This window comes from Littorina saxatilis, linkage group LG16 (assembly GCF_037325665.1).
Source record: "Littorina saxatilis isolate snail1 linkage group LG16, US_GU_Lsax_2.0, whole genome shotgun sequence".
NCBI classification, from domain to species: Eukaryota; Metazoa; Mollusca; class Gastropoda; order Littorinimorpha; family Littorinidae; genus Littorina; species Littorina saxatilis.
This window is the reverse complement of record NC_090260.1, coordinates 17311121-17323346: the sequence shown is the minus strand read 5'-3', so window position 1 is coordinate 17323346 and position 12226 is coordinate 17311121. Positions and strand designations below refer to the sequence as shown.

General features: G+C 43.0%; 1 protein-coding gene and 1 long non-coding RNA gene across 4 annotated transcripts in view; one reads left to right on the top strand and one right to left on the bottom strand.

Moving 5' to 3' along the window:
• Window positions 1-12226, bottom strand: part of LOC138950551 (uncharacterized) — a 149867-nt gene that overhangs the window by 58605 nt on the left and 79036 nt on the right. For 2 of the 3 annotated variants that reach the window (XM_070322267.1, XM_070322269.1), the window contains exon 2: window positions 1415-1484. The exons of the other annotated variant lie outside the window; for it this stretch is intronic. In XM_070322267.1, coding sequence (XP_070178368.1) covers window positions 1415-1465 — 51 coding nt within the window. In that variant the 5' untranslated portion in view covers window positions 1466-1484. The remainder of the gene's footprint in view (window positions 1-1414; window positions 1485-12226) is intronic. 3 annotated transcript variants of the gene reach the window in all.
• The window catches only part of LOC138950560 (uncharacterized), a 173662-nt gene that overhangs the window by 98127 nt on the left and 63309 nt on the right, over window positions 1-12226 (top strand). The window lies entirely within an intron of this gene.

The following is a 12226-nucleotide window of genomic DNA, read 5'->3' as shown; positions in this document are numbered from 1 at the left end:
ATTAACAACTACAGGCCTGAACACATGAATCTCCATATAAAATCCATGAGTTCGGTTGTTTTCTGAATCTAGATCAGACGTTCATCACAAGCAATTTCCCAAGGCAAGTAACTCATACTTTGTCTAGCGACAAGAGTAGTTCCCCTTCTTTTCACTCAGTTTCTTCGACAACAGACTGCAATCCGACGGTCAGTTTTCAACAATATTTCATTTAATAAACAGATCACACGCAACCAAATGCACACATCTCATCAATTTAAACAACATAAAGCGGTTTCATACACTATTTTCCCCAGAAAACTTAACTTCATACAGTTTTTAACGTTGGAACACGGGTGCAAAAGTTCGTCTGCTAGTCCCATTTGACAAAAGAACATTATCCTAACCGATACCAAAACATATACAGAACACACAATATCTGCCTTTGCCGCCACAGCAGAATAACAGCATATCTGTGTACTTGATTTTAGTCCAAAATAGGAAAACTGACAAGAAGTGTTAACAGAATGGAATGATTTGCACGGAACTATACAACCGCGCATTAATCGATCGCCTGCGCAGGTTGACTGGTTGAGTGAATAGGATTCGATCAAACTTTCGCAAAAAACCTCCTTTTTTCTTTGAATAACTGAAGAAAGGAGGAATAAAGAGGTTACACACCTCGTCTCAGTGATTATCAAAAATAATGGTCTCAGTTCGCGGTCATGAAAAAGCTCGCTAAAGCTCGCATTTTTCATGATCCGCTAACTTCGACCATTATTTTTGATAATCACTGAGACTCGGCATGTAACCTCTACGCACACGGCCCTCCGCGCGCGTGCGCTGCGAGAGTAACAGCCAACGGAAACGCGAGCGACGAATCTGGGCCCTGTTTACAATCTACATACCACACACGACACAAACCAGTCACCTGTTTTACCCCCCCAAAACCACCCACCACCCGTTTTCTTTGGATACACACTTTAACTACATACGTGCCGACGAAATGTTGATGATTGCTTCAATACTTTGAAGCTGTTGCTTGGATAATAACCAGGTAAAATTAGTATTTCGGTGTTCAGTCAAATGTTAAAGTTTCTACCACAGACATACACACACACATACATACATACATACGCACGCATGCACGCACGCACAGACAGACAAAAGTTAGCATCGCATAGGCTACACTTACGTGAGCCAAAAATCAAAAACAAAAACATTTGGACAGTACAATATAATTTGGACAGTACAATATAATTTGGACAGTACAATATAATTTGGACAGTACAATATAATTTGGACAGTACGATATAATTTGAACAGTACAATGCAATGCTATGCACAACAAATCAGTATGCAAAAGACATCACGATCGACAAAACAAAACAATGGGAAACACTATGGACAACACAACACGGTGACAGCGGCCTACCTGACGAGATGTCTTCGGAATGGCCCCGCTACCTGACTGCTGGCTCGCCATTGTTCTCGTCCTGTCTCACCTGAAACATCAACACCACGTTACAAAATTAATATGACAAAAACGAAGGATACCACTTTTGTAAAAATCGACGAAAATTCAGGCAGAAAAAGTTTGAATGAAATGACGGGAAGGAATTGTTCAGTTGGGGAACAAAACGTGTCACAACTATGTTGTTGTTGTTGTTGTTCCTTCCTTCTCCAGAGCCTTTATTGTGTGGAGAATGTATGCTCTTTTCTGTTCATTGTCTGATGTTATTTGTTTATGTATCGTTTGAACATTGGATTTCCCTTCTTCAAAGCTATGTGACGTCAGAGTCCGACAAAACATGATATTCAGGCGGCAGGGGAGACTACAACATATTGCATGTTTGTGTGCGTTCAATCGTAAATTTTTTTTTAGGAATTCTAAGCAGATTCGATCGATACGTGCATGTTATTTGTATTTTTGACCAAACTATGACATTTTACACAGATCTCGACAGTCATTGTTCACCTGCATCTCAGTCGCCAGCGCGGATCCAAGGAACAATGATTATGTCTCGATCTGTGTCACATGTCATATTTTGGTCAACAATACACATAACGTATAATATATCCGTCCGTTTCACATGCCAACGTTCCAACAACTTATCTTTGTTTTGTCTTTTCACTTAATTATATGTATAGTGAATCGGCCTATACCCGGGCAGTGTCTGTTGGCATCTATCTATATATATATACGACTAGTGTCTGTGTGTGTGTGTGTCTGTGTGTCTGTGTGTCTGTGTGTCTGTGCGCGATGCGCGGCCAAGGTTCTCGATGGATCTGTTTCAAATTTGGTGATCATATTCAGGTACACCCTGGACACAACCTGGTCGATGAGATATTTCAACACGTGCTCTCAGCGCGCAGCGCGGAACCGATTTTGGTTCCACCTCAGCTATTTTGGTTCCACCTCAGCTTACCCGGGCCCCCATACCGACACACCATAGCCGCTACACCACATCACAACGCCAAAGTTCTCGGTGGTTCTTTTTCAAATTTGGACACCGTATTCAGCTACACCCCGGACACAATATCATCGATGAGATATTTCAACACGTGCTCTCAGCGCGCAGCGCTAAACTCATGTTCGTTTTTGTGTTCATTTCACCATTATAAGTAACTCTTCCTTATCTTCTCCAGTGTTTGGCGTTTATCTCCCTTCCTTCGTGTGGCTTTCCCGTTCAGTTGTAAGTTACTATTTATTTTTAGAATGTCACTGCGCTGTCCAGAACGCTTCCCTTGCACCCGTAAGTTGTTCTTACTGTCAAAGTGAAAAGGTCGAATCAATTTATAGCCACGCGAAAAATACACTCTCACCTATCTCTATATATTTATAGATACAGATATGCATATATATATACGGCTTCTCTGTGTGTGTGTGTGTTTGTGTGTGTGTGTGTAGGCAAAAACCTATGTATTATAGAGTTCTGTTTGTGATGGGGTCTAGCGGCTTTTGTCTGTCTGTATGTTCTGGCATGTGAGAAGCCACAGCAGATAATATAGGGCTAAGAAATAAGCTCTAAAATTCTCAATCCCGTTTGACAGGACTTCGCCTTTCAAAGTTGATTGTGGTGAACCGCCACGCTGTCTGTCTCCGCGCCGTTCACCCCAAATTCCCGTTTCTGAGAGTGACTATTTTTAGAATGTCACTGCGCTGTCCAGAACGCTTCCCTTGCACCCGTAAGTTGTTCTTACTGTCAAAGTGAAAAGGTCGAATCAATTTATAGCCACGCGAAAAATACACTCTCACCTATCTCTATATATTTATAGATACAGATATGCATATATATATATACGGCTTCTCTGTGTGTGTGTGTGTGTTTGTGTGTGTGTGTAGGCAAAAACCTATGTATTATAGAGTTCTGTTTGTGATGGGGTCTAGCGGCTTTTGTCTGTCTGTATGTTCTGGCATGTGAGAAGCCACAGCAGATAATATAGGGCTAAGAAATAAGCTCTAAAATTCTCAATCCCGTTTGACAGGACTTCGCCTGCAGAGGTGATTGTGATGAACCGCCACGCTGTCTGTCTCTGTCTCGCGATTCACCCCGGCGAAGCCGGGTATTCCTCTAGTTGACTATATACAGCTACTGACGTCTGTTTGGAGTCGACACGTGCTCGTCGCGTGCACCTCTAAGCTCTTTCTGTGTCTGTTGGGTTTGATTATTATAGAGATGATGTCATCGCCGTAGAGCTACTGATGTCTGTTTGGTTTGATTTTATAGAGATGATGTCCTCGCCATGGAGCTACTGACGTCTGTTGGGTTTGATTATATAGAGATGATGTCATCGCCGTAGAGCTACTGATGTCTGTTTGGTTTGATGATATAGAGATGATGTCATCGCCATGGAGCTACTGATGTCTGTTTGGTTTGATGATATAGAGATGATGTCATCGCCATGGAGCTACTGACGTCTGATTGGTTTGATGATATAGAGATGATGTCATCGCCATGGAGCTACTGATGTCTGTTTGGTTTAATGATATAGAGATGATGTCATCGCCATGGAGCTACTGATGTCTGTTTGGTTTGATGATATAGAGATGATGTCATCGCCATGGAGCTACTGATGTCTGTTTGGTTTAATGATATAGAGATGATGTCATCGCCATGGAGCTACTGATGTCTGTTTGGTTTGATGATATAGAGAGGATGTCATCGCCATGGAGCTACTGATGTCTGTTTGGTTTGATGATATAGAGATGATGCCATCGCCATGGAGCTACTGACGTCTGTTGGGTTTGATGATATAGAGATGATGTCATCGCCATGGAGCTACTGACGTCTGTTTGGTTTGATGATATAGAGATGATGTCATCGCCATGGAGCTACTGATGTCTGTTGGGTTTGATGATAAAATTATAGAGATGATGTCATCGCCATGGAGCTACTGATGTCTGTTGGGTTTGATGATATAGAGATGATGTCATCGCCGTAGAGCTACTGATGTCTGTTGGGTTTGATTATATAGAGAGAGATGATGTCATAGTCATGGAGCTACAACGTTAAACAGAATTCGACAAACTTGTTATCTTTATGAAATTTGACATGAGAGTTCCTGGGTATGAAATCCCCGAACGTTTTTTTCATTTTTTTGATAAATGTCTTTGATGACGTCATATCCGGCTTTTCGTGAAAGTTGAGGCGGCACTGTCACGCCCTCATTTTTCAACCAAATTGGTTGAAATTTTGGTCAAGTCATCTTCGACGAAGCCCGGACTTCGGTATTGCATTTCAGCTTGGTGGCTTAAAAATTAATTAATGACTTTGGTCATTAAAAATCTGAAAATTGTAAAAAAAAAATAAAAATTTATAAAACGATCCAAATTTACGTTCATCTTATTCTCCATCATTTTGGATTAAAAACAAGCTCTGGAAATTAAATATATAAAAATTATTATCAAAATTAAATTGTCGAAATCAATTTAAAAACACTTTCATCTTATTCCTTGTCGGTTCCTGATTCCAAAAACATATAGATATGATATGTTTGGATTAAAAACACGCTCAGAAAGTTAAAACAAAGAGAGGTACAGAAAAGCGTGCTATCCTTCTTAGCGCAACTACTACCCCGCTCTTCTTGTCAATTTCACTGCCTTTGCCATGAGCGGTGGACTGACGATGCTACGAGTATACGGTCTTGCTGAAAAATGGCATTGCGTTCAGTTTCATTCTGTGAGTTCGACAGCTACTTGAATAAATATTGTATTTTCGCCTTACGCGACTTGTTTTTACAAGCAATTGGTGCACCTTATGCTTGACATACCATGCACTTGTTGCCATCAAACAAGTCCCTTCCCGACAGATCCTTTAAAGAACCATGCACTATCTCGCCTGTATAATGTGTCTGGATCATGGAGCGATGCAAACTTAGAAACAGTGGAGAAACAGCGCATTATGGAACACAACCTTCAAACGTTAAAAGACTTGCTGGGTTAAACTGCACAACGTTTCATATGTATAGAAGTCTATAAAAACCTATGTCATAATGAGTTCACATTAAGCAAATCATACAATCCCATTTGTAGTCATTCCCTTTGTCGATCACCCAACCACCCTTTTCAACCCCCACCCCCTACCCCCTATTCCCTACCCCCTTCAACCCCCACCCCCTTCAACCCCCACCCCCTATCTTCCCCTCAACAATCCCAATCTGTTTGGTCACTGCTAGTTCTCTGTTGGTCACTGCTAGTTCTCTGTTGGTCACTGCTAGTTCTCTGTCGGTCACTGCTAGTTCTCTGTTGGTCACTGCTAGTTCTCTGTTGGTCACTGCTAGTTCTCTGTTGGTCACTGCTAGTTCTCTGTTCCTCTGGATGCAAACAAAGGCAATAGTCCCAAGTTTTTGTACACCCCTAAACAAACACAAATATTTTTAATGTTCAGTTAACAGCTTTTCACAACCGCTTTTTAAGAAGTTGGCAAGGTCTTGTGATTTGAGCAGAGTCAATGGTTTGAAGTGTCGGAGAGAGTGCTGGGTGGGTTGGGTTTTTTTGCGAGTGAGGGCAGACAGCGCAGACGGAGAGAAAAGCGCAATCTCCGTCATTGTAGCCTTTCAGTCCAAGTTGAATAAAGTGCCAGGTGCGAATTGAAAGCGACACGCAGTATAAGCTGTCGTCTGAGATCTGTAGTCAATGGTCGCTCCCTCTCCTTTGGGTTCCATCTTGGGATTTTTCTCGCGGTTTCTCTAAGTGTCGCCTGTACAGTGTGTCTGGAGTAATGCCAACTAAAACTTGTCAGTCGCCTTATCTTTTTAATCCTTGACACACAGTGCATAGAGCAAAACACAACTAAAACGTGTCAGTCGCCTTATCTTTTTAATCCTTGACAAACAGTGCATAGAGCAAAACACAATTCCAACGCGACTCTCTGGGTTGAAGTGCAAGTTATTCATATGTATAGAAGTTTATTTCATAAGAACCGACGTCATTATGAGAAGACATCAGAAAAATATGCAAACCAATCTTTAGTCCCTCTTTGAGTCTGTATATCTATCTGTCTGTCCCCTCCCCCCCCCCCCTCTCGTCTCTATCTCTCTTTCTCTCCCTTCGTAACCAAAACCCACAGACACACGTTAAGTGTGACAGCCAAGAAGCGAAGGAAGTCGGTCACCCTGTCAATGTTCAGCCCTTCGACACCGTGTGTACTTGACAATGTGCGATCTAAAATCGGTGAACAGATTTTCACAAAGTCTGCTTTTGAGCAAGATTCTAAAAGGGACAAGGACTTCAATCGCCGTCATTGTAGCTTTTCTGTCAAAATTGAATAAAGTGCCAGGTGTGATTTCAAAGCGGCACACAGTATAGGCTGTCCTATGAGATCGCTATAGATCTTTCCTTTTGTACTCGTCTGGGGATTTTTCTCGCGGTTTCTCTAAACAAGCGGGGACATGCAGATTCTGCATGTTCTGCCTTTTACGCGAGTTCCTGTACTCATGTACAGCAATCGATGGATTGGTCTATTGCATTTTTATTTTTCTTGTCCAATAATCAAGTATAATTAATTATGCACAAACGAGCAACAACTTGTCAGTCAGAGTGAACAATAATATGTAAACACGACGCTACTGTCAGTCAGAGTGAACAATAATATGTAAACACGACGCTACTGTCAGTCAGAGTGAACAATAATATGTAAACACGACGCTATTGTCAGTCAGAGTGAACAATAATATGTAAACACGACGCTACTGTCAGTCAGAGTGAACAATAATATGTAAACACGACGCTACTGTCAGTCAGAGTGAACAATAATATGTAAACACGACGCTACTGTCAGTCAGAGTGAACAATAATATGTAAACACGACGCTACTGTCAGTCAGAGTGAACAATAATATGTAAACACGACGCTACTGTCAGTCAGAGTGAACAATAATATGTAAACTCGACGCTACTGTCGAAAGATGTTCAAGTTGATCCCACTGTGTGTGATTTGACTTATAACATAATTATGTCTGATTCCAGAATATTCAATGAAAGGTGCTTGGCAGCGTATTTCTATACTCAATGCTTTACAAAACAAGAACACCGAGAATGAGTATATAGTCCGTTACGGGTCCGCCAAACCCCACCCCCTATCGTCAATGATCCAGTGAAAAAAGTTACAATTTGAGAAAAGACACTGACAGGTATCCGTGACGCGTTATTCCACTTGTCGGAATTTCCAACTATTGTGTATTTTTCGAGTTCATTTCCCGAGCCCACTGTTCCCGTTTTGCAATGGGCCGACGGCCTACGCAGTAAACCATTCGTTCGTTTGTTCTGTCTCTCTGTCTGTCTCTCTCTGTCTATCTGTCTGTCTGTCTGTCTGTCTTTGTCTCTGTCTCTGCCTCTCTCACTGTCTCTGTCTCTGTGTCTCTGTCTGTCTCTCTCTCTCCCTCTCTCTCTCTCTCTCTCTCTCTCTCTCTCTTTCTCTCTCTCCTCCCCCCTCTCAAATGATCAACAATCTTTATTCTAAGTTCAGTCAAAAGCTTTTCAACGGGTTTTTCCCATCACGATTTTTTTTAAATTTTGGACTTGCGATTTGAAGTACCATAAATGGTTTAAGATAGGTAAGCGCAGAGAGAACTAGCTAGTTCAACCACAGACACTGTCTGCTTTCACTCAGACGTGAATAAGGTGTGATTTGAAAGCGACACATAGAAAGCTGTCGTCTGGGATTACTAGATTTCTCCTTATGTACCCGTCCTGGGATTGTGATCGCGGTTTCTCTAGACAAGCGGGCACATTTCTACCATTGTTATGTTCTTCAGAAAAGATGGTTTATGTAATAATGTCCAGCAATAGACGAATTGATTTCTGTTATCCAATAATGTATATACTAAATGAAGCAAAGGCGAGCAAAAACTTGTCACTCAGAGAATACACATAACAGCTATTGTGTTTTCAGCGTAGCAATAGGGCCCGATATTTAGACGAGACAAGTATAATGCCGACGAGTCGAAGACGAGTCGCATTATACTTGTTCGAGTCTAAATATCGGACCCTATTGCTACGATGAAAACACAATAGCGTTTATATAGCTATTCTGACATTAAATTCTGTGTTAAAATCATGTTTTTGTCAGCAACAAGGACCAGAATGGTCCATGTCGTTGATTGCAGACGACGGTTCCCTTTCTGCATGAAGCCACGGAAATAACCGAACATTGAAAAAAACCCGGACATGTATTACGGAGAAAACTCAAGATAACCGGATGCTTAGCATTACGTCAATATCTTAGGAATCGTATGACGTTATGACGTATCATGCTTGCCTACGTAGATTGTATGTTCGAAAGTTTGACTTCTGTTGGGAATTCGCGTGGTGAAGACTGCGGTAAATCTGTAGATGATAAGAGAACAAGGATTGTCTCAGAAGAAACGACGAAATGTTTCGGACTGGTAACTTCATTTCAACATTGCACTACACAATGGACGTTCTATGTGACAGGAGAGTTTGCTGATTTTGTGTTAAACATTGGTGATTGGAGAGATCGTCTGCAAAAATCAGAGATAGGTCGCTTCAGATTGCAGCTTCTGGAAATTTGCAAGGTTTGCTGCCAGTTAAAGAACTGGATTTTACACGTAATGTATGTCATGTACAGTAAGCAACAACAAAAACACACACACAGCAAATGGCATCGTCTGTCGACTAGCCACAGACACAAGCCTGGCGAGGTATGCGTGTACTTTATACACGTGGAAGAAACCGGAACCATGCGTCTTTGTTATTGCTGATATCGTTTGGATATCGGCAAAAATGGCCAACTTTCGTAGCGTTATGCTTTGATGATCGGAAAAGGGATGTGTGAGACCATCCAATCACAGCCCCCGAATCCCCCCCACGTGTCCATAGAATAGCTATATTGATATTTAACTCGTCAGTTATGTAAACTGGACACTACTGCCGTCAAGAGATAGTGAAGGCCAGGGATGCCAGGGAACACACAGTCACAAACATCCTCAGTCTTGGCCACCACATTACTGGTGAGTAACGTCAAGCCTCAGTCTTGGCCACCACATTATTGGTGAGTAACGTCAAGCCTCAGTCTTGGCCACCACATTATTGGTGAGTAACGTCAAGCCTCAGTCTTGGCCACCACATTATTGGTGGGTAACGTCAAGCCTCAGTCTTGGCCACCACATTATTGGTGAGAAACGTCAAGCCTCAGTTTTGGCCACCACATTATTGGTGAGTAACGTCAAGCCTCAGTCTTGGCCACCACATTATTGGTGGGTAACGTCAAGCCTCAGTCTTGGCCACCACATTATTGGTGGGTAACGTCAAGCCTCAGTCTTGGCCACCACATTATTGGTGAGTAACGTCAAGCCTCAGTCTTGGCCACCACATTATTGGTGAGAAACGTCATGCCTCAGTCTTGGCCACCACATTATTGGTGAGTAACGTCAAGCCTCAGTCTTGGCCACCACATTATTGGTGAGTAACGTCAAGCCTCAGTCTTGGCCACCACATTATTGGTGAGTAACGTCAAGCCTCAGTCTTGGCCACCACATTATTAGTGAGTAACGTCAAGCCTCAGTCTTGGCCACCACATTATTGGTGAGTAACGTCGAAGCCTCAGTCTTGGCCACCACATTATTGGTGAGTAACGTCAAGCCTCAGTCTTGGCCACCACATTATTGGTGAGTAACGTCAAGCCTCAGTCTTGGCCACCACATTATTGGTGAGTAACGTCAAGCCTCAGTCTTGGCCACCACATTATTGGTGAGTAACGTCAAGCCTCAGTCTTGGCCACCACATTATTGGTGAGTAACGTCAAGCCTCAGTCTTGGCCACTACATTATTGGTGAGTAACGTCAAGCCTCAGTCTTGGCCACCACATTATTGGTGAGTAACGTCAAGCCTCAGTCTTGGCCACCACATTATTGGTGAGTAACGTCAAGCCTCAGTCTTGGCCACCACATTATTGGTGAGTAACGTCAAGCCTAAGTCTTGGCCACCACACTATTGGTGAGTAACGTCAAGCCTCCGTCTTGGCCACCACATTATTGGTGAGTAACGTCAAGCCTCAGTCTTGGCCACCACATTATTGGTGAGTAACGTCAAGCCTCAGTCTTGGCCACCACATTATTGGTGAGTAACGTCAAGCCTCAGTCTTGGCCACCACATTATTGGTGAGTAACGTCAAGCCTCAGGTCAATTTGGCGAAGTCTACTTCAGGAAGTCGGGTCATGCAAGTGTTGGCACTTAATGTTTGGTAAAGGACTTTGCGGTGTCGACTTTGGCCTCAAGTCAAGACAGCCTGTTAGAATGTGCTGAACTGTATTCATGCAACGGTCGTCCGTGACGACTCCATGAGTATAACAAACTGAAGCTGACATTGACAGCACAGGGCATAGACCAGTGACATTCCCAGCACAGACTGGCCACGCCCCTCCAGTCAGTCGATATGGTCTTGACGACGGCTCTTAGTCTCTCTCTCTCTCGCTCTCTCACTCTCTCTGTCTCTGTCTCTGTCTCTGTCTCTGTCTCTCTCTCTCTCTCTCTCTCTCTCTCTCTCTCTCTCTCTCTCTCTTTCTCTCTATCTATCTATCTCTCTGTCTCTTTCTCTGTCTCTCTGTCTCTGTCTCTCTCTCTCTCTCTCTCTCTCTCCCCGTAACTCAAGTCAGTCACCCTGTCAATGTTCAGCCCTTCGACACCGTGTGTACTTGACAATGTGCGATCTAAAATCGGTGAACAGATTTTCACAAAGTCTGCCTTTGAGCAAGATTCTAAAAGGGACAAGGACTTCAATCGCCGTCATTGTAGCCTTTCTGTCAAAATTGAATAAAGTGCCAGGTGTGATTTCAAAGCGGCACACAGTATAGGCTGTCCTATGAGATCGCTATAGATCTTTCCTTATGTACTCGTCTGGGGATTTTTCTCGCGGTTTCTCTCAACAAGCGGGGACATGCAGATTTTGCATGCTCTGCCTTTTACGTGGGTTCGTGTACTCGGGGCCCGGTAGCTCAGTTGGTAGAGCACTGGACTTGTGATCGAAAGGTCGCAGGTTCGAATTCGGGCCGGGACGGACACGGGTCAACTTTATGTGCAGACCCAGAGACGGAAGCCATGTCCCACCCCCGTGTCATCACAATGGCACGTAAAAGACCTTGGTCATTCTGCCATAAGTGCAGGTGGCTGAATACACCTAAACACGCAGACACTTGGGTAGCGCGACTCCGTTGCTGCTAGCTTTCCACTGGGAGGAAGCGACCCGAATTTCCCAGCGATGGGACAATAAAGTAAGGAAAATGAAATGAAAATGAAAATCATGTACAGCAATCGATGGATTGGTCTATTGCATTATTATTTTTCTTGTCCAATAATCAAGTATAATTAATTATGCACAAGCGAGCAAAAACTTGTCAGTCAGAGTGAACAATAATATGTAAACACGACGCTACTGTCAGTCAGAGTGAACAATAATATGTAAACACGACGCTATTGTCGAAAGATGTTCAAGTTGATCCCACTGTGTGTGATTTGACTTATAACATAATTATGTCTGATTCCAGAATATTCAATGAAAGTTGCTTGGCAGCGTATTTCTATACTCAATGCTTTACAAAACAAGAAAATCGAGAGTATATAGTCCGTTACGGGTCCGCCAACCCCCACCCCCTATCGTCAATGATCCAGTGAAACAAGTTACAATTGGAGAAAAGACACTGACAGGTATCCGTGACGCGTTGTTCCAACAGTCGGAATGTCCAACTATTGTGTATTTTTCGAGTTCACTTCCCCAGCCCACTGTTCC